The following is a 21,720-nucleotide window of genomic DNA, read 5'->3' on the forward strand; positions in this document are numbered from 1 at the left end:
CGAAGTTTGTTTTGTTTTTTGGTACCAGGGATCGAACTCAAGACCTTGTGCTTTTGAGGCAGGCGGCAGAACCACTGAGTTAAATCCCTGGCCCCAAGTTTTATAAACTATGTTTTTAGTTGTAACTTACTTTAAAAACAAATTACAGTGGACCCTTGACTTACGAACTCCATCAGTTCCTGAGGGCTGGTTGTAACTCAAGTTGGTTGTAAGTCAATACAGTTGAGATTTGCATGTTTACCTGGGTACATGCTATAGGTAACAAGAGGCAGATGAATCTTCCGTTAACCTAATTAACCCAAGTTGTTTGTGTGTCAGGCCAGTCATAACTTGAGGGTCCACTGTAATTTTGTTTCTCAGTGAATATATGTGAGCAGTATGATTACAAGAAAATCTGGTTTTTATTAATAGCATCAAAATTGAGCAATTACATATTTAGAATCTCATAACTTATAAATGAGGATATTTTTCTACATGACATACCCCATGTTTTATTTTTAAAGACATCAGTATTTGTGTGCTCTTTGTTTCCTTAGGCAGCTGTGGACAAGACTGTACAGTACTTCACAGACCACTGTTGACAGCAATGAGGTGAAAACCTTCCTGGCCATGGCTCACAAGTGGTGGGATGAGGAGGGAATGTTTGCACCTCTCCACTCTATGAATGACCTGCGGGTGCCATTTATTAGGTAACATTCCAAAAACTCCACGTCTTTACAGTGGGACTCTTTTAAAGAATTCATCATCTTTTGTATTTTCTCTTGGTTTATACTTAGGTTCAAAATGCTGCATTTTAAGTTTTCTTTGGAAATTAGGGAAAATCTCTTTGATACTCACTGTTTGAAACTAATAATTTTTAGTAAGACTGCCCAATGTCTAGGCTGCTTTCATAATATAACTTGAAGCATTATTGGACATTTCAGGTTGATCAGAATTAAATTCTCATGAAAGGAAACTAAGGTCCTGTGTCATCAAGGCCATTTATAGCTACTGGCCTGCTGTGGCCCCACTGGCCTTTAGGCCATTTAGGTAAAAATACTGTACCACTGAGACAGTTGACTCAACAAATATTTTTTGAGAGCTTGTCTTACAAAGGGCTCTGGGACTAGACTCTGAAAGCTACTGAAATAAATGAAACATGGTCCCTGTGTTTGCTATGGCAGATAAGGACAAGAGTTCATTTAGGGCTGTACATTTATTTATTCATCAAACATTTTTGAGTAGCTGATATAGGAAAGGCTCTGTAGTTGACACAGAATATCATGCACAGACTCTACTCTCAAGGAAGTTTCTGATTGGGTTTTGCTGGTTCATGCAGAATCAGTACAGCAAAGAGGAAATATTGACATCTTTCTATTATCATTGAATTTGTGGATCACTCAAATACTAAGTCAGAGAAAAGCAGGAATGTTGTTTTATTAGGCTAGACAACTGCTTTTCAAAGTGTAGGCCCTGGATCAGCAAAATCAGTTATCAACCTGGGAATCATCAGAAATGCACATTCTCAAGATTCCATCTGAGAAATTAGCAATCAGGGTTCTGCAAACCTTTCAGGTGATTTGGATTAGTTTGAGAACTCCATTGGACTGTGACATATTTATTTATACAGAACATAAAATATATTAGAGGGCAATGCAAGCTATGACATTTATCTAAGAATATCAGTAACCCATTTTAAATAGGGATTAACATTTCATCAAAATTGTATATTTTTAAACTTTTTCATTGATAAAATTAATCATTTTTTTATATTTAAAAATTTTTTAAAGAGACAATCTTTTGAAAACAGTTGCTAATCACCATCCAGGAAAACCTTTGTCTGGGATGAAGATTCTTGATGTTGGCTGTGGTGGTGGATTATTAACTGAAGTAAGTGACTGACAGCTTTTCTGCCATTAAATGGGAAAAATATTTGAGGAGTGTACTTGTACTTCAATTACCATTTTGACAAATAATATTCATTGTTATTTTAATTAGTAATGTTGATTTAAGTCTTTCTGTGATTATAATCTTTTTGTTATTATACACGTAATATATGCTTTAAAAATATTTTTTACGAATCGAAAAATTTCAAGCTAGGTATATTGGTACATGCTTGTAATCCCAGTACTTTATGAGAGGCTGAGGGAGGAGGATCCCAAGTTTGAGCCCAGCCTAGGCAATTTATCGAATTAGCATGACCCTGTCTCAGAATTTTAAAAGAAGGGCTGGAGATATAGCTCAGTGGGAACACTCTTGGTTCAATCGCCAGTATAGGTAGGTAGACAGACAGACAAGAAAATTATACTGAAGGTTTTTTTTTTAATTAAAATTAGGACATGGGTCATTCAGATAGCTTTCTGTGAACTTTTTTGTCACAAGAAATTAGGGAGCTCCTACTGCCTTAAATGCAATAATAGGCTGTTTGTTTGCATTTAATTGCAGAACCTAATAGAATTTTGCCTATTAGTGGGGATCTTTCTTGGGTGCTGTAGAGTACTTGCAAGAGTAATTATTTTTCCCATGAAGAATATTTGGTTCAGTTTATAGTAATTTTATACCTTGCAGTTTTATTTTATATTCTTCTATCAGCACAGGAACTTCTTGCTACAATGCTGTATCATAATTTGATCTTTGAAAGACATTTAAGCAACACTAGGGAAATAACAAAATGTTAAGATTTAAGCTGGAGTGGTGAAACATGCATGTAATCCCAGCACTCTTGGAGGCTAAAGTGGGAGGCCTGCAGGTCTGAGCCCAGCCTGGGCAACTTAGCGATTTAGTGAGGCCCTATCTCCAAAAAAGTTGGAGGGAAGCTAGGGTTGTAGCTTAGTGAGAAGGCCCTGGGTTTAATCTCCAGTACCAAAAAACAAAATAAAATAAAATGATTAAATGGGATATGATATTGTCCAGGTCCAAAACTCAGCCCTGTTGACAGTGAAACTAATAGAGGCCTTTGATGTATGGTTAGGTTCTCATGTTACAGAAACTATGTTCTTCACTTGATGTGGGCTGGCTTCTTTTGACATGAATTATAACATTTCAAGAAACCCAAAATGTGTGTGACTATTATCCTAATGTCAGCTTCATTGAATAAAGAAGCGCTTAGCAGATTATTAAAGGACACTGCTGAGTGTGTCTAGGTGGGTCCTGGAGGCATGATTTTGGGTACTATATATGATCCCTTGCCCATTCCTGTCTAGCACTGTTCCCCTGCTCACTCCGCTCCCCAGCCACTGTAAACTAAGCATCTTTGCTCTGCCATCCCCCTCCATTTTGATATTCCTACCTTAGAGGCAGCTGACTATGGACTGAATCCTCCCAAACTGTGAGCTAAGTTAAACCTTTCCTCTTTTAAGTTGTGAGTGCTGGGTATTATGTCCAGCAATGGGAAAGCTGTAAAAATACATCCATTAGATCAAGAATATGTGGTATATAAATTTTAACTAAGATTTTAATATATGTGTTCTGCAATCTGCTAAATGTAATTATTGTAGATCTTATGTCTCAATTTAAAATAATGTGATTATACTTTTAGCTTATTGACTTTGTTTAATAAAAATACTATGCAAGTTTGATTAATATTCAGCCTGTATTTAAATACTTGAGCATGTAATGGGAAGTTTCAAATCTAAAAACTGAACAAAGAATTAGCTGTGATAATTATTTCTTGGGGCTGGGGAGATAGCTCTATGGTAGTTTGGGTACCTAGCATACATAAGACCCTGAGTTCGATCCCCAGCAAAACACACACATACACACACACACACACAAAAGAAAAGAAAAGAAAAGAATAGAAAAGAAAAAGTATTTTTGGTTAATTATAGAAGAAAATATTGAAAACATTTGTTCATTAGAATGTTTTCATATTTTGTTTTGAAAATTGCTTGTAATTTCTAGTGTTCAATTTTATTAAATATTCCTTGAGTTAAATAATTTTGCCTTGCAAAATGTTTTAGGGTGAACTTTGATATAGTTTTAAACCCAATAAAGTTAATCAGTTTAATTGACAGTAAAGAAAAAAGAATGTTTTCATATTTCAGAAATGATAGCTGTTTTTACATGGCATGTTACATTTATTGCATTTGAAGTGTATTAATACTGTACTAGAGAAGCAAGTAAACATAGATCTTTGTTGTTTTGATTATTCTCACTTTTAGCTTTTCATTATAGAAAATTTCAAAATATATAAACCCATATACCCATAAGTGAACTCCAGTAATTGCCACCTCATGATTAATCTTCTTTTCTTTTCTTTTTCTTTTTGGTACTGGGGATCGAACTCTGATCCTTGAGCTTGCAGAGCATGTGGTGGAACCACTGAGCTAAATCCCTGGCCCAATCTTTTTTCATTTTTGATAAGGTTTTTATTGCTAACATGTGTTGTCCTTTCTTCCTGAGAGTGATGATTTTTTTGTATCATTAGCCTCTAGGGCGTCTAGGGGCTTCAGTTTTTGGAATCGATCCTGTGGATGAAAACATTAAAACAGCACAGCACCATAAAGCATTTGATCCAGTCCTGGATAAGAGGATAGAGTACAGGGTATGTTCTCTGGAAGAGATCGTGGAAGAAACTGAAGAAACTTTTGATGCCGTTATAGCTTCTGAAGTTGTAGAACATGTGGCTGATCTGGAAACATTTATACAGTGCTGCCGTCAAGTGTTAAAAGTAAGATTTAGGAATTTATTTGTTTGTTTCTTCTTCTGACTGTGTGGATATATCCATAGCAAAAAAAGTATTCCATAATACTTTAGCAGTCTAGCAGACAAGGTATAGGAGAGAAGGAACAAGAAACCAGGATTAGGGGTTATCTGCTGGAGATTACTCCTGCCCATCAGATTAACCTCAGTAGCAGGGTTTTTCAGTGTCCTACTAGTATCTTAATGTGCCTTGGAAAATGTTAGTGTTAACTATTTGAAAACTGCATTTTTAGTGATATTTCCTCATGGAGATAGTTAGGATTAAATACTTAATTGATGTTATATGAAAATTACCAAGCAGTGAATTTCACTTAATACTTAAAAATCAGTAGAGACAATGATTAGCATAAATTTACTTAAATCGTATTTAAGTTACTCTGTATGTGAGTTTTCAGCTTATGAGAGAGTTACTTAATATGTATTTGACTTTTTGTAGCACCCAGTAATGAAGGAAAAGCAGATGTTGTTATCACCTTTGTTGACATATGAGGACTCAGGGTTTGTGAGATGGCAAAGATCACTGGGCACTTAGATGGGGCTTAAGGCTAGATCCTTTGATTCCAAGTCTGATTATCGTCATTACTTATTATTGGTATATAATTTGCCCAGACTTAGTTCTCTAAATGTGTTTCCAAACTTTCTTATAAGAAATAGCCTTAAAGTCCTATTATTATTATTGCTATATATAGACTCTGTTTATAAGCTTAAAATGTTACACCCTAAGGTCAAAAGCTAAAAGAATGAAATGCTTAGCCAATATCTAAAATGAGCTTTTTAAAAAAATTTAAGAAGCTCAGTCAAAAGCTAAAAGAATGAGATGGTTAGCCCGTATCTCAGTAGAGCTTTTAAAAAAATCTAAAACGCTTTATTTTGGAGTAATTATAGATTTACAGAGGAGTTGTAAAGACAGTAGAGTGTCACCTTCACCTGTCACCCTCTAATGTTAACCACCTACAGAAGGGTAGGAGCTAAGGTGAGCAAGTGAGGCACCGAGGACGCAAAAGCGAAGGGGACCCTGCCTGTCAGGTGCAGGCCCCCACTTGCACACATGGAAGGGCTTGCCTGTTGTGGGTCTGTGTCCTAGAACTTGTCCCAGTTCACCGTGGTGCTACCCGTGAACATCAGGTTCTCAGAACCACGGATATTGGTGTTAGGCTTCTTAAGGCACTGCAGACCTTGTTAAATTGCATTAGTTTTCTGCTAATGCCATTTTTCCATTACAGGATCCAATCCAGATTCCTACATTACAATTCGTTGCCATGTCTCCTTATTCTTTATTCTGTGATGGTTTCTTGGTGTTACTTTTAAATGGAGTTGTATTAAGGCTTATTTCCTGTTGTCCAAGTAAAACTCCTTAATTATTAATTTCTGTGTTGTGTGTTAGTATGTGCATATGAGTGGAGGTTCTTTGACACATATGGGGAATGCTGGCATTTTGGGCTTTAAAACAATTTTTGCTATAACGGAGACCCTGTATTTTAAAAAAATAAACATCGTTTATCACTAATTCTTTAGTGTACAGTTTTATTGAACACAGACTAGATAGATGATCAGATTCATAAGTGAGTCTCAATAAGGTATTTTAGAATACTGTGCCATAGTTCTACAGAGGAAAATTACAATGTATGATGATATAGTATGTAGTATTTCAAGTTTTAATTTAAGTGCACACCCCAGTATTTCAGGGCTCCTCTTACCATTTTTACTTTTGGTTTGAGATGGTATTTGAAATATGTTATCTCTTTCTCTCTACCCCAATGTATGTAGAAAGAGTAATCTAATTATTTTGGAGGGAATTTCTGGTATTTTATCCTCATCAAACTAATGATAATATGTAAAAGAGTGAGGGGATATTTGTGTCCTTGACATTTGTAAGACTAAATGTAGGAAATGCTATAAATATAATCAGAGTAGAACCAAAAAACGCAAACTAAACAGTCCCATTTCTGGTTTGCATGCACCTAAGTGCTTATCTTGATCTCTTCATAGTATTTATACAAATGAAATCAAATTAAAACAAAAAATTTCAAACCTTAATCATTAACATTTTTGTCAGAGAACACTTGCAAATAAGTAAGAGAAAAAAACCCCGCACATACATCCTAGTAATTTATGATTTTAAGAGTTATAAGCACTGTTGTGTAGACTCAGGGAATGTGTAGTAGATTGCCTTTAACAGTAGATTTCCCAAAGGAAAAAAAAAATACTATTTTGGCAATTTATATTTTATTCATACTTATGTATCTTAACTATACTTAAAACATTTGAAAAGAAGGAGAGGGGAAGCCAAGCCTGTACTTAACTGATACTCATAACTTTTTCAAGTTTACTTCTATACATTTTTACCTCTGTATAATTCTGCTTCTTTTAGCCTACTGGTTCTTTATTCATTACTACAATCAACAAAACACAGCTGTCCTATGCCTTGGGGATTGTGTTTGCAGAGCAGATTGCGGGCATTGTGCCAAAAGGTACTCATACATGGGAGAAGTTTGTTTCACCTGAAAAGCTAGAGAGCATTCTGGAATCGAGTAAGTATGAAGAATTTTTTGAAATTTCAAGACTTAACTGAACTTTTAATGCACTGTAATTATTAATCACATAACCTAGTACAACTAATTAGGTCACTATCTTTGGGATGTTGGTTTCATCTCTTCAACTATGTCTTACACTTTTTGAAGTTGGAATTAAGTAGTAGGTACCTCTCTTCTGTCCTGCTCGTGGCACCTAACCCAGAGTCAAGCTAATAATAGATGACAAATGAATACCTTTTGAGTATTTTGCCTTCACTTGTTAAAGGATGAGATACAAGTCAAATGTATATTATTTATTTATATGCATCCTCAGTTCACCCTACTAAGCCCTGTATATATCAACTTATCTTTCTTATTTTTCCTGATTCCTCTGTACGCAGATATATTTTGAACTTTCTTGTCACATTTTATATATCTTATGTTACTTACAGCACACTTTATATTATAGTTTTGTAGTGGGTTTTTGCCCTTTTTTGGCATATAAGCTCCTTTAAGACAAGATTATGTCTCTTTTTTGTACTTCCTACATTACCTCATTCTGTATTACACACAGTAAGCAGTCAATTTATGTCTTGCGTTCCTGTCAAGTAATAGTGTTGTTTTGTTTTGTTTTTTGTTTTATGAGACAGGGTCTCACTGTGTAGGTCAGGCTGGCCTTGAACCCACTATGTAGCCCAGGCTGGCCTTGAACTCTGCGCAATCCTCCTGCCTGGGCCTATCAAATGCTAGGATTGCAGGCACGCACTACCACTCCCAGTTCAGTAATAGTGGTTTTCAATTCATTTATTTGGCATTAAGTATTCTTGTTGAGTACTTAGACTTATTGTATTTATAATGCTTTTTGTTTATATAACAATGTATTTTTATTTTATTTTTAGTTTTAGTTTTAGTTTTAGTTTTTGGTACTAGGGATTGAACTTGGGACCTTGCGCTTGCAAGGCAAGCGCCAGAACCACTGAGCTAAATCCCCAGCCCACAATGTATTAAACTTGAAATACTTGGAATATTAATAGTCCATAGCAAACTAGTGTGTTCTAGAGATTTCTGTAACTTTGTTGAAAATAGTATTTTATTGACAGATAGTTTCTAATAGCAGCTAACATTTATTTTATGTATTTTTCAAATTCCAAGAACTGTACTTTATACAAATATCTCTTCTAATTCCAACAACTCTATGATGTATGTTCTGTTCATGTGGGAAAACAGATTCAGAAAGGATAAGTGTCTTGCCTAGGATCACTGTGTAGGAGGTACCAGAGCTGGGGTTTGAATCTTGGCAGTCTGCTGTATGTATTCTAGTCTGTATTAAATTATGATCTGTACGTGATAACAAAGAATTTTTGCCCATTAAATTAGCAATTATTTTTTAATATGCAGAGTTGTAGGAGACTTTTGGTACTTGGAAGGTAAATATTTTTTAAGGCTACACTTTCTGATATTTTTTTCAGATGGTCTGTCAGTTCAAACTGTGGCAGGAATGCTTTACAACCCCTTCTCAGGTTACTGGCATTGGAATGAAAATACCAGCCTTAACTACGCAGCCCATGCTGTGAAATCCATGGTACCAGATCACTCGGGGCCTGCTGAGGTTGTTTTTAAGGGGGAAACAGAAGAACCTCAAGCTGAGGTTTCCACCATCCCAGGTGTGCATGGAGAACTGAAGAAATGAATTGTTTCTGAAGACTGTAGTAATATAGTTTGAAAGTTGGATCCTTATATTTTTAAAAAATATACAATTTATCTTTTGAGAAAAAATCATGAAGAAAAGGTTAATAAAAAAAATTAAATCCGTGGACAAAAATTTGTATGGCATCTAATAGCTACTCGCAAGGGGATTCTATGGATAAAAAAGTTTTATGAAGGTGTATGTGATCTAGGAGTTCACACCTAGGAGTTCTTTGTCTTTGTTATATAAATAGGGAATGCTATTTCGTTTTTTTTTTTTCAAAGTTTATTTAAGCAAAAGTGAAGAGTGGGGGAGAAACTGGCTCTGCAGAGCAAACTTAGGCCAAGTAAATAGAAAAAGAGGGTAAGAACAGAGATAAAAGTATGTGCTGCATCTGGAAAACACAGCGTGGGCTATCATGGAAAGCTACAGTAGCTGCATATTTCATTTGATCTTATGGGTTGTCAGGTAAAAGGGCCAAAGACCAAGACCAGACCAGGCCACAACAAGCCTTTATTAGGGGAATAGATCTGCCGGGCTGTCTCTGAACAAAGGAGAGACAAAAGCAATATGCCCGGGGCAGGGAGAGTCTTTTATAGAGACTGGGGTGGGGTTTGTAGGGGCTGAGGTGGGGTTGAGTGAGGTGGTGACTAGGGAATGGAGGAGCCCATGATGTCACTAGATGGTAGGAGGTGAGCGAGTATTAGGTTACTTTCTAGGCGGGAACAGGGGCATACTGGGAAGAAGGGTTTATTCTTTGGTGGGAGCAACCATCTTGGCATGATGTCACACAGGGGAGGGGGCAAGGCACCATGCAGCTACTATACATAATAGCTGCTGAGGTGGTGGGAGACCTATCAGGTTATACATATATTTTCCCCACATGCATGCACATACATTTATGCTGTTATTTATTTTAATTTAATAAGGAATCTGTATCATAAATGTTCCTTTTTATTTGATTTTAATTAAAACCATTTATGCTTTTAACTGATGAAAATCAAATGTAGCTTTTTGTTTTTTGTTTCGCTATGCAGCCCAGGCTGGCCTTGAACTCATGGTGATCCTCCTGCCTCAGCCTCTAGGGTGCCAGAATTACAGACATGCACCACCACGCCCAGCTCAAATGTAGTTTTATATCACTTATATTTAGAAAGATAATACTTTTTCCTTTGAATTTCACTTTGTTGGAAGTAAAATGAGTTGTTGAATATGTATGTACTGGATTTGGATTCAAGCATTAAAATCAAGAAATTCAGATTATATTGAACATACTTTTGTGTAGATGTCCTAAAATTGTATGGTGCCTTTTTTTTTAAGAAAGGACTTCTTAAAACTTAAAGATTTAGTTATGAAATTTTTCTCCAGTTACTATATCTACAATAAAAGGGCTGATTTGAAATACATGTTTTGCCTCTTAAAATATATGTTTGGCTTTTTCTCACAGTTCAGAAGCAATATAAGGACATACACAAATGGTATTTTCCAAGTATGACTATATATATTAAAAGCATATAGCCCTTGTAGGAGGTCAGCCTTTTTTATTTTTCAGCTCTTGTTTACTGTATTGTCAGAGACCTGGGTTGGGCTCCTCAGGCAAATAGTTCCCAACCAGCTTAACTTATCATTTGTTCTCAATGACATTTTAGGGTAGGAAATTGAAACTTAAAGAATTAGGAAAGAAATTTTAATGTCAATTGCTTGTGGCTAATTAGGGAGCTAAAATTAGAAATTTTCATTGGCCTTCATTTAAAAATTTGATTCTTAGTCTGAATTCTAATAGTTTTCTTATCAAGCTACCTCTTTCCATCTACTAGAACAAAAACCATTGATATTAAGAATTAAGAAATGTGTGTTGCAATTAATCGAAAGGCAATTTCCCAAACAAAATGCATCTATTTTAGAAAGAGAGCTCTAATTTTCACAGTTATTGAATATACACATTGTTAAACACTGGTAATTGAGGATAGTTCAGTAATAATTCTTTCTTGCTTTTTTTTTTTTTTTGGTACCGGGGATCCAACTTGGGACCCTGTGCTTGTGTGGCAGGCACTGGAACCACTGAGCTAAATCCCCGGCCCAATTCTTTCTTGTTTTAGTTGACTTCCCATGAAATGAAGAGATGAAAATATTGTGCCTCTGTGTATAATCTAATTTTAAATTATAGGCTGATTTCAACCAAATTCCAAAGGAAATAGGCTCAAAAAGACATAATATTTTTTAAAGAATGAGATGATTTAAAAAAAAAACATTGAATGTTTAAATCTTTTAAAATTTATTGCTGTAAAAATCACTCCCTCACTTTGCAATACATTTCCTGTCATTCTTGCAGTTTTCTGAAACAGTTCTGGAAGTTGTCCTTTGTGAATGTCTTTAGTTTTGTTTTTGGGGCTACCTCGATGTCCTGAATCAACTTAAGATGTTTACCTTTCATGACCATTTTGAGAGAACAGCCAGAAGTCTCATGGTGCCAGATCCAGTGAGTAAGGTGGTTGAAGACACACTCTAATGTTTTTGTTTGACAGAAATTGCTCAACCAGAAGTAATGTGTGACACAGAGTGTTGTCACAATGGAGGATGAAATATTTGCCTGTTCTTTGGTCTGTTTTCTACACACATTATTTCTTAAATTCTCTAATAAACTCCTAGAATACTCAGAGCTCACTGTAGTGTTGTTGGTACAAATTCAGCTCACAAAATTCCATGAAGGTAAAAAAATACAGTCACCATCACCTTAACATTGGGTCTTGATCGACACACTTTTTGCACAAGAATTGAGTGATTTCCATCGAAGACACTGAACCTTGGTCGCAGAATCATAGACTCACATTTAATTTCCCATTATGATGTTTTTTAAAAAACACTGGAGTCTCAGGCAGCAGAATTACACAATTCCCATGAAATTGACAGTATTTCATGTTAATGTGTTGTTCGTGATCCCTGATTTACAGCACACTGTAAAACACACCTCTCAACCGTAGCTCCGAGCTGACTGCACTGGACAAGTTGAAACTTGTCAGGCAGGGTTAAAGGTTAGATGAGCCACTTCTTGAATTGAAGATCTCTACCTTTCTGTTGGGTGACACTCAGCAGCATTGTTCACCATTTTTTTTAATTGTACCTCATATGTTTGTAACGTAATGACTTCTCACAATAATTCTAATTTTCAGAACCACCTATTTTTGAAAACCAGTAATATAACAAGTAGGGTTATAAGAAGGACTTTAAAACTTCCCTCAGGAACTCTGGGCACATGAGAATCCTCATCAAAAAATAATGATATAAACTTTCAGGCTAGTAATCCATCAAATGAAATTGAATATCTATCCTAGAAAGAAAAAGAATAAGGCTGGAGGTAACAGAAAAGTAGATTGCTTGAGACTTTGGTTTGGAGTCAGAGAAAGCTGAGAGGTGACCTGGGCCATCTAGTACTCATGAAGGTTATCAGAATCTCATGGGGCTCTAACTATAAAAAAGTCAGACCATTTAAGGTTAGTTCAGATCATGATCACTTGAGAAAATTTTCAGCACTTAGAAATAGCAATGAATGATGGTAGCAAGAGCCATAGGTGAGGCAAGTGATGACAAGAGAGAAGTCAAATAGTATGGCTTTTCCCAAAACTTATATAAAAAACAATAAAAGCCAGCACCAAGTACACATGAAAATCTCCTATGCAACCTGAAGGAGCCTTCCAAAAGCAAAACTCCAGAAATTAGCAATAGTAATGAATAAAATAATATTTATGTGTTCTATATATTTTCCTTTGGGGAAAACATCACAAAAAGTTTTTGTTTTACAAGTTTAAATTAGGCACTAGAATGTTGTCTCTGTAGCCCTTAAATCATGAGTAGTAGTTTTCCTGTCGCTGAGACACAATACCCAACATCCATAATTTAAAGGAGGAGAGTCTTATTTGACTCCTGGTTTCAGGGACTTCAGTCCAAGGATGGTTACCTTGAAGGCTGGAACATCATGGCAGAAGGGCATGATGGAACAAAGTTCATGGTGGCCAGGAAGCAGAGAAAGTGAACAATGCCAGAGAGGATGGTGTGAAGCACCAGATAAAATACCCCAAGTCGCATCTCCGTGACTCACCCAGAAATGCCCAGAAGTGCACTTTACTAATGCCGTTGGCAGCACCCAATCCAATCAATTAGACACAATTAAGCTTAACCACTACAGCGTGCCTGAGTACTCTCAAATGAAAATGTTAATATTTCTGTAACTGTGACCTTAGGACATTTTCTATTTTTGATGATCATGTTAGGATTTGGAAATCAGGAGGGCCACTTAAATGCTAATGTTGAACATTTTATTTGATTATGATTTGTTAATAAAGTTACTTTGTAAAACTTAAAATTCAAGGCACAAAGAATCTATCATCATCATCATCATCATTATTATTATTATTATTACTATTTTGAGACAGGATCTCACTATGTAGTTCAGGCTGGCCTTGAACTTACTGTGTAGCTCAGGCTGGCCTCGAACTCATGGCAATCCTCCTGCCTCAGCCTCCTGAGTGCTACAGGCATGCACCATCATGCCCAGCATAAAAATTTCTAGAATTTTTCTTTAGGGAAATTAAAAAAAAATTTTTGGTACTGGGGATCAAACTCAGGACCTTGTGCTTGCAAGGTGGTGGCACCACTGAGCTAAATCCCCACTCTCTTTAGGGAAATTTTTTTTTTTTTTTGGTACTGGGGCTAGAACTTGGAACCTTGCACTTGTGCAGCAGGTGGCGGAACCACTGAGCTAAATCCCTGGCCCCTCTTTAGGGAAATTTTTAAAAGGTGTTCCTATTATTCAAAGTGGATAATTGGAAAATTTACAAAATGAAGTATGTTCTCCCCAACCCAGCCAAACAAATCAAAGAGTTGTCCCCATTTTCTCACTTACTCTTCAGTTCCCTCATCTGCCTTCCTCCATCACTGTTTTGCTGGAAAAGTTCTTAGCAAAGTTCAAATGACTATATTTAAAGGACATTTTCAGCTCTTATCTTGCTCATTTGACATTGTTAATTATCCCCTCCTTAAAATCGTCTTCCATTTCTATGACTTTACCCTCCTTGATTGGCCACTCTTTGTCAGTCTAGATCCCAGACTTTCTTCTTTTCACCCATCCCTTGACTTTAGATAGATGGTTTCCTATGTGCAAACTTTTATATTGTCTATGTAAATTAACCTTACTCAAATTGTCTTGAATATGCTATTTCATTCCTGTTGGGATCTTCACTGATACACTGACTCCATACCCTAAACTCCTCTTAAAACTCTTCAGTAATTTCTCATTGATTCTATGATAAAATGCCTTACTTCCTTACTGTGGCTTCCAAATCTCCACATACTCTGGCCCTTCCTACTTCTCAAAACTCATAACATGTCTTTAATCTGGAACAATTCTTTTACTTTTCTTAGACATTGATCACTTTGACACTTGAAGAGCAGAGGAGCATTATTTAGAATGTGCTGCAGCTTAGGTTTTTCTGATTTTTCTTCATGATTTCATTTAGGTGATGCTTTTGGGTTTTTTTGGTTTTTTTTTAAAGAAGGCTACAGCAGTGATACCATGCACTTCTCAGTTCATGCAGTCAGGAAGCACATGATGTCAGTCTGTCCTGGAACTGGTTGGTGTCTACTAGGTTTCTTCACTGTAAGTTACTTTTTTTCCCTTTGTAATGAATAAGTATCACACAGTACACTACTTTGAGAATATTTAAATACCCTGTTTTTTAAAAAATCATATTTTGGCTACTAGTTTTATCATGTATTTATGATTCTTGTTTGCTATGGTGTCTATCTAATTGTGGTTTTCTTTTCTATAATTAACGGAATTTTACTAAAAGGAAGAAATGTGGCCCTTCTTTGTTTGTTTATTTGATATGAATTCATGGATTTTGTTATCTTCTATAAGTTTCTCAGGCTGGGCTTGAACTTGATGTCTTAGTCACTTTATCCTTCCTGGGACTCGATACCCAACACCAGCAAATTAAAAGAGAAATTTATTTTGGTTCACATATTTTAAAGGTGTCAGTCCACAGTCAGCAGGCTCCAGGACAGAAGCAGCATGGGGAAGGAGGCTACTACAGAAGAAAGCTGCTCACTTCATGGCACCCAGGAAGCAGAGAGAGAAAAGAGGCTCTGGGGAGGGAGATAACACCCTTTTCAGTTCACACACCTGGTGAGCAGTCTTCTGACCGGACCTCATTCCTAACAGCAAGTCAGCTATAATATCCCCACGATTCAGTGACTTTCCAAAAGCCCCATCTAGGAGTGCATGAGGCTCTGGGCACATCTAGATATAAACCTTAACACTTGAGATCCATCCTCCTACCAGAGTGCTGGTGTTACAGGGGTTCACTACCACACCTGGCTCCATCTACTACTATCATTTTGGTTCTCAGATTATCCCATATTTGGCCATTGGGAAACCCTCCTGAGTCCTTTTATGTCTCATAATTTTTTCTAACACTTCCTTAATTTTTACCACTCAAGATGGTCCAGGCTCCACCCATATTTTTCCAGATCCAGTCCTGGAATTCAAGGAGCCCTAATTTCTTTTACTGGAGACTGGTATTGAAAAGTCAAGATCTGAATTCTGATTGTTTATTAGAGTGCTTATAAGAGTGACATGCTTTAGGTTTGGGGGCTTCAAACATATGGAATAAAATTCCATATGTGCTTACTTTCTACAGTGTAAGTTTTACTATTGTATTGACGATAAATTGACAAAAAATCATGAGTTAAAATACTCCGTGTCAAAAATATCTTAGCCAAGCAAAAAAGTCAAATTTTTGGACACTATTTAAAACACTCCTTTAATGCATGCCAGAAACATTCAAGAGAGCATCTGCACTACTATTCACCTGAGAGGCACAGCACTGAGAGCTATCAACTAGAGATTTAGAAACTGGTCAGTAACTGGGCACAAACTCTCATCAAATTTACTGGTAGTATTTTTTTAAACCTTAACTGTTGAAGCACTCACAATTTCATAAAACATATTTGCATCATTATAGTCTATAGAAGTAAGTCTGAGAATCTAAGAAAATGTGTAGAAATAAAGGTGGAAACAAGACCAAATAAAAATGTTGGGACAGCCAACACATATTTGTTTTTTATTAACTGTGGTAGATTAACTAATGATCAACTTGTAGCTCCCAGATGAACTGAATCAGCATGGATTGAGTGTAGAAGACCTACCTGAGGATTGTTGCCAGTGGCATAAAAAGAGAACTGGAGGGGAAGATCGTGGGGGCTGTTGACTTTCTAGGAGGAGCTTGCTGCGGATGTTTTTCCTGTTCTTGTCAGAAGAGGAGCTTGGGGCCTTGCTATCACTTGGAATGGCTGCTGTTATCAGGGGAGTTCTGATCTTCACTGTGAGCATCACTTCCTGGCTCCAGTGTAGATCCCTCAGCCTGATGGTACAAATCCTTCACCCCACTGGCACAGGTTTTCTGGCTTCCACCACTGGCCTTTGGGCCTTCCAGGTGCAGATCCTCGATACGGACAAGCATGAGATATTGCTTTGGGCTCTAGGTCACTGGCTGGACTCATGGAGGACATTGGCTTGGACTCTAGGCCTTCAGCTGGACTTGTGCAGGACATTGTTGTGGGATCCAGGCCCTTGGCTGGATTCTTTGGGTCTCTAGTGTGAGGCTAGATCTCTTGCACTCCTCTGCATTTAACTTTTTGAGGGACTATTATAAAATAATCCTATAAATTATGTGTTCCGTATTAAATCTATTTTCCTTGCAAAACCCTGACTACAAAATTAACTTACAGTAACACTTTAAGAAGGGAAATTCTTATTACTAATGAGATGCAAATTATATGCAACCATTTTCTGTATAAAAAAAAATCCTGACACTGACCATTTGGATGGAAAGCAATAGATTTGATGATAGGATCAATAAATCTCTTGTATCCCAGTGAGAAAAGAACCCAGCACATAGAAAGAACCATTGTCTGGGAGATAAAAAGCACCAGTTGGACCTAAAGGGAAAGAAAATATGTTCCCAAGACAATGTGGCAACAGAGTTGAGAATGGGAGTTGAGTTACAAGGTAAATAGGGACATGAAAATTTCCCCCCTCAGCTAGATTTGAGTCCTTGTTTCTTTTTGAAGGATGGGACCTAATGAATATATAATTCACTGCTGTCTCCTAAGATCTCCACTCTTTTCCTGTCCCCAAAACTGGATCAGTAATTGAAGTCCACAAACAGTTTTCTCAAGTCCCAGGAACTCCCAATATAGAGAGCAAAATTGTGTGTGTGTGCATTTTTTTTTTTAATTCAGAGAGTGTCCCATAGCTTTTGTCAGAGTCTGAAAAAGTTCCCTGACCCTAGAGAGGTTAAAAATTACTGCATTTGATATATGCCATTGTGCGAGCCTCTAATCCTAGCATTGAGTGAGGCTGAGGCAGGAGGATCACAGGTTGGAATCCCAACTGGTCACCTTGGCAAGACTCTGTTTCAATATTTAAAAAACAGAAAAGGGCTGAAGGTATAGTTCAGTGTGAAGGCCATGGATTTAATCCCCTGTACCACAGAACAGCAAACAAAAACCAAAAATCATTAAAAATTCTCTAAAACATTGCAGTGGGAAAATATAATCTTTATTTGACAGAAATATATCAGGGAAAGAAAAACATGATTGCTTTTGTGTTTTCCCTACATAGTATAAAAGTGAGTATGAAGGCTATCAAAAGTTGTGAAAGAAGAAAAAGAACAGCAACAAGATATAAATTGCCTCTTTTAGGGTATTTTGAGATGAAGTTGAAAAGACTTTCTGGGATTCTGCTTAAATTTTTTTTTTTGTCATAGTATGATGATCAAAGACCAGTCTAGACTCATTAATAGATTTACAGTGTTTAAAGAAATTCATCTCAGAAGAACTGCTGGTTTTAAATAGCAATAGTTAATAGAGGACAACATACATGGACATATGGGGATGGACAGATGGGTGGATGGCTACCAGATACTTCACCACACTTAACCAAGAGCCCATGGGGACTGCTTTTATGTAGCAAAACAGCTCAGTTCTTGTTTCTATCCACCTAAACCTTCAAACATACCAGATGGCAGCACCCACACCCACCACACCTGCCTGAGCATGCACAGACTGGTGGTTTTGAGTCTGGTGTGGTGGTCCACATCTGCCCCAACACTAGAGAGGCTGAGGCAGGAGGATCACCATGACTTTGAGGCCAGCTGGGCTATATAATAAGGGCCAGCCTGAACTACAAAGTGAGACCCTGTCTCAAAAAACAAACAAAAAGATTGGTGGTTTTGAACCCAGAATATTCCCTGAGAACCAGTGATGGAGGTTAAAATCAGTTCTTTTGGAGACAGATGTTTCTGTGCTCCTCAGATGACACTTCTCCCTGACAGCCATCAGCTCAGGCCATCACTGCCACTCTAGGGGCCAGAAATCTGTACCACTCCTATAACATTAAAAGGGTCACTGCTACTCCTAGTGGCTGCTTAACATGGAGACATCCTTACAAATTCATTCACAAAATTTTACCCAAAGATGCTACCTTGAATTTGTCTTCCCTGACTCAACCTCCCTTTGATCTCCTGCAGTTTTCTCATACAGCCTCTATAAGGCTTATTTCATAATGTACTATTTACCTATCTTCTCAAATATTCACTGAAGTCCCTTTACTTCTTATCTTCACTGAAACCTGACTCTCCTTTGGGGATGATTTCACCTCGAGCCATTTGCCTTCACCTAGAGGAAGTTTTATATTTTGTCTGAATCTCAGAGTTGGGAGGTGGGGGTTCAGGTCTTTTTTGCAAACTGTCATTAATCTTGTGTAAAAGCTCATGCTTATCCAAGCCTCAGGTCTATTCTCTTATTCTCCATTACTCATTGCAAACTCCCTCTTCTGGCCACTTCTCTTGTTCACAAGGTCTTTGTTCTCCTTCCTGAGTAACTCCAGTGAGTGGTTCTTGTGGATGGTTCATGTCCAACCTCATCAACAACAGGACTTTATCTCTCGAGGCTTCTGACTTCACAGCCACATCTGACAGATGTGCCTTCTTGATCAAACTTTACTCAGGCCCCTCTAAGCCATGCTTTCAACTAAGCCTTAAACTTTGGGCCTCCTGTAAGCATCATTTCATTGTCCTATTTCAGCAAGAATCCTACTACATCAGTTTGGCCAGGATCCTCCTTCCTCTATATATTTGATCATCCTTAATAACTTACCAAATTCCCTTCCTCACCACTAGTGATTGTCCACACCTGTAATTGCAGCAGTCTAGGAGGTTGAGGCAAGAGAATTACAAGTTTGAGCCCAGCCTGGGCAACTTAGAGACTTAGCAAAACCTATTTTAAAATTAAGAAGAAAAACCAGCTCTGGAGATGTAGCTCAGTGGAAAGGTCCTGGGTTCAATCCCCAGTACCACCAAAAAATAAAAAAAATTTAAAATCCCTTCTTCATCACCCATGTGATATCTAAGCATGCTGGCCTACTTCCAGTAAGAATCCTGTTAGGTAAATTTAAAAACAACCCCTCTTAGTCTTGGTATCTTCTCTTAGTAATAGTCTGTCCACTGACACCGCCCCCCCCATATTATTCCTTGGCTATAAATCTTTAGTTTTCCTTGTTGTGTTTGAAATTGAACTCAGTCATCCTCAGATTTTTGGCTGCAGAATCCTATTACAGTACAGTGGTAGCTCGGCTCACGAACTTAATTCTCTCCATGATTCTGCTTACAAACCAAATTGGATGAGAACCAAATTAAATTTCTCCATAAGGTCAACATTGAACCTAACCACTGAATTTGATTTGGGTCTTGTCTAACTTGGTTTGTGACCGGAATCATGGAAAGAATTAAGATTGTGAACCGAGGTACCACTGTACTTCCTTGAATAAATTCTCCCTTACTGCATTTAGTAAACATCAGAATAGTTTCTCTTTTAACACATTCTAGCTCTTTAAGTCACCTAAGAACAATGAAGTCATAGAGCTGAACATCCCATTCAGAGGAAAAAGTCTTTCTAAAACTATGATAGAAAGTAAAAAATGAAAAGGGCAGAGGCACAACCACCAGAAAAATACAGCCTCCAGTACTTGGAAAATAACTTGGTGAAGAGAAAGAAGTAGATCTCAAGGAGTTGGAAGGAAACTGACCTGAAGATTAGAAATTACAGAGAAGCTGGAGAAACTGGGCACAACACGGAGAAAAGGATGAAGCAGCCTGGAAAACTCACACAGGCTCCTAAGGAGAACCTCTCTCCACAGTCACAATAAGGTCAGCAGCACCAGGAAGAAACAACAGACCAGACCAGAAGTGCTAACCCCAAGAAAAGCCGATGGTTGTTACAGACCACAAAAACAGCATGGAAGTGACTCCTTCTACATGGCCTGCTAGAGTTGGAGAAGAAATCCAGTGCAGTGTGTCACATATTTGAGTGTTTAATCTGGAGCAATTTTGGGAAGGGGTTAGTTATTTAAGAGTGAGCCACAGAACAACTGAAAAACAACTTCACTTTGGGGTTTCCAGTGTCACCACTTCCACAGTGACTGGGTGAGAGACAACCATGGGAGTCGATTACAGAGAGGGTGCAGGCTAGACATACACCATCTGAGAAGTGTAAGTTTAGGGCAAGAAGGACAGGGCCCCACTCTCCATGGTGAGAAGCCAAGCCCAGTGTATTCAGCTTTCAGAGGTGGCTGAATGTGAAAGTGCTGGCATTAAGTCCAGTGGTCAGCTTGATCCCCCCAACCTGCTGCCCCTATCCATCACAGATGAGTGGTCTGATTGCTTTACTCATCTACCAATGTGAGCAAGGACATGCCTTGGCTTGGACAGTTGCCACACCCTGGGGTGCATGGACAGAGCAACCTCTGAAAGTGTGTGTGTGGGGGCCATCTCATAAACTCACAACCCATAAAGGCAGGTGGATAAAACTGTGACTTGCTGGAATCAAAAACTATACATTCTGGAAAGAAACTGCTCATTAAAAAAATCTAGAAGAGATTTGCTTTTTGTACTGGGATTGAACTTGGGACCTTGTGGTTGTGAGGCAGGGAGTAGAAAGTGGTTTTATTATAGGGATGGCAGTGTTGGTTCAGCATTGGAAGATCCACCCCCATATGTCATCATTTTAACAGAGGAAAGGAAAAAGACATATGATCCGGTCAGTAGTTTCAGAAACAGTATTGGACTAAATTCTACAGCTGTCAAGAGACTAGAAGTAGAACAGAACCTTCTCAACAGATAAGACACGTACTCCATACTTCCAGCAAAAATGCCTTATATGAATGGAAAAGATATAATGCTTTCTCCCTAAGGTGGCGAACAAGGGCAGATATGCCTACTCTTCATCTGTCCATTAAACTTTGAAACATAGGCCCAAACCAAAATAGCCTGGGAATAAAAAGAAACAATTAGCATAGGATTGGCAAGGTAGAAGTAAAATCTATATGTAGATGAAATGATCATCTACAGAGAAAATACTAAGAAATCTCTAGGAGCCCCTAGAACTTGTTTTTGAATTTAGCAGGATTAGAAAACACAAGGTATATATAAAAATTCAGACCTATGTATACTTGCTATACATGAAGAATTGGATATTGAAATTTAAAAGTTATGTAAGAGTACAAAGGACCTAGAAAAGTAAAAAGAGAAAAAAAAGGAAAAAAAACCAGTGTTGGACAACACTTATTACCTATTTTGTGTGTGTGTGTGTGGTACTGGGGATCGAACTCGGGACCTTGGGTGTTCGAGGCAGGCACGGCACCACTGAGCTAAATCCCTGGCCCATTTATTACCTAATTTTAAGACTTCCTCTAAAGCTACAGCAATCAAGGTAGTGTTGGCATAA

General features: G+C 37.6%; 1 protein-coding gene across 11 annotated transcripts in view; it reads left to right on the top strand.

Moving 5' to 3' along the window:
- The window catches only part of Coq3 (coenzyme Q3, methyltransferase), a 51,197-nt gene extending 39,660 nt beyond the window's left edge, over positions 1-11,537 (top strand). For 9 of the 11 annotated variants that reach the window (XM_087187948.1, XM_021242697.2, XM_087187947.1 and 6 more), the window contains 6 exons: positions 537-689; positions 1,770-1,869; positions 4,406-4,648; positions 7,052-7,211; positions 8,663-8,857; positions 9,918-11,537. In XM_087187948.1, the coding sequence (XP_087044074.1) occupies positions 537-689; positions 1,770-1,869; positions 4,406-4,648; positions 7,052-7,211; positions 8,663-8,857; positions 9,918-10,012 (946 nt within the window). In that variant the 3' untranslated portion in view covers positions 10,013-11,537. Of the gene's footprint in view, positions 1-536; positions 690-1,769; positions 1,870-4,405; positions 4,649-7,051; positions 7,212-8,662 lie in introns of all 11 variants that reach the window. The other 2 variants (XM_004862487.3, XM_087187952.1) reach the window with 1 other exon arrangement.
- The last annotated feature ends 10,183 nt before the right edge of the window (positions 11,538-21,720 follow it).

This window comes from Heterocephalus glaber, unplaced genomic scaffold (genome assembly GCF_053883595.1).
Source record: "Heterocephalus glaber isolate CG9 unplaced genomic scaffold, H.glaber_assembly_v1.0 deba00001523, whole genome shotgun sequence".
In the NCBI taxonomy this organism is placed as follows: Eukaryota; Metazoa; Chordata; class Mammalia; order Rodentia; family Bathyergidae; genus Heterocephalus; species Heterocephalus glaber.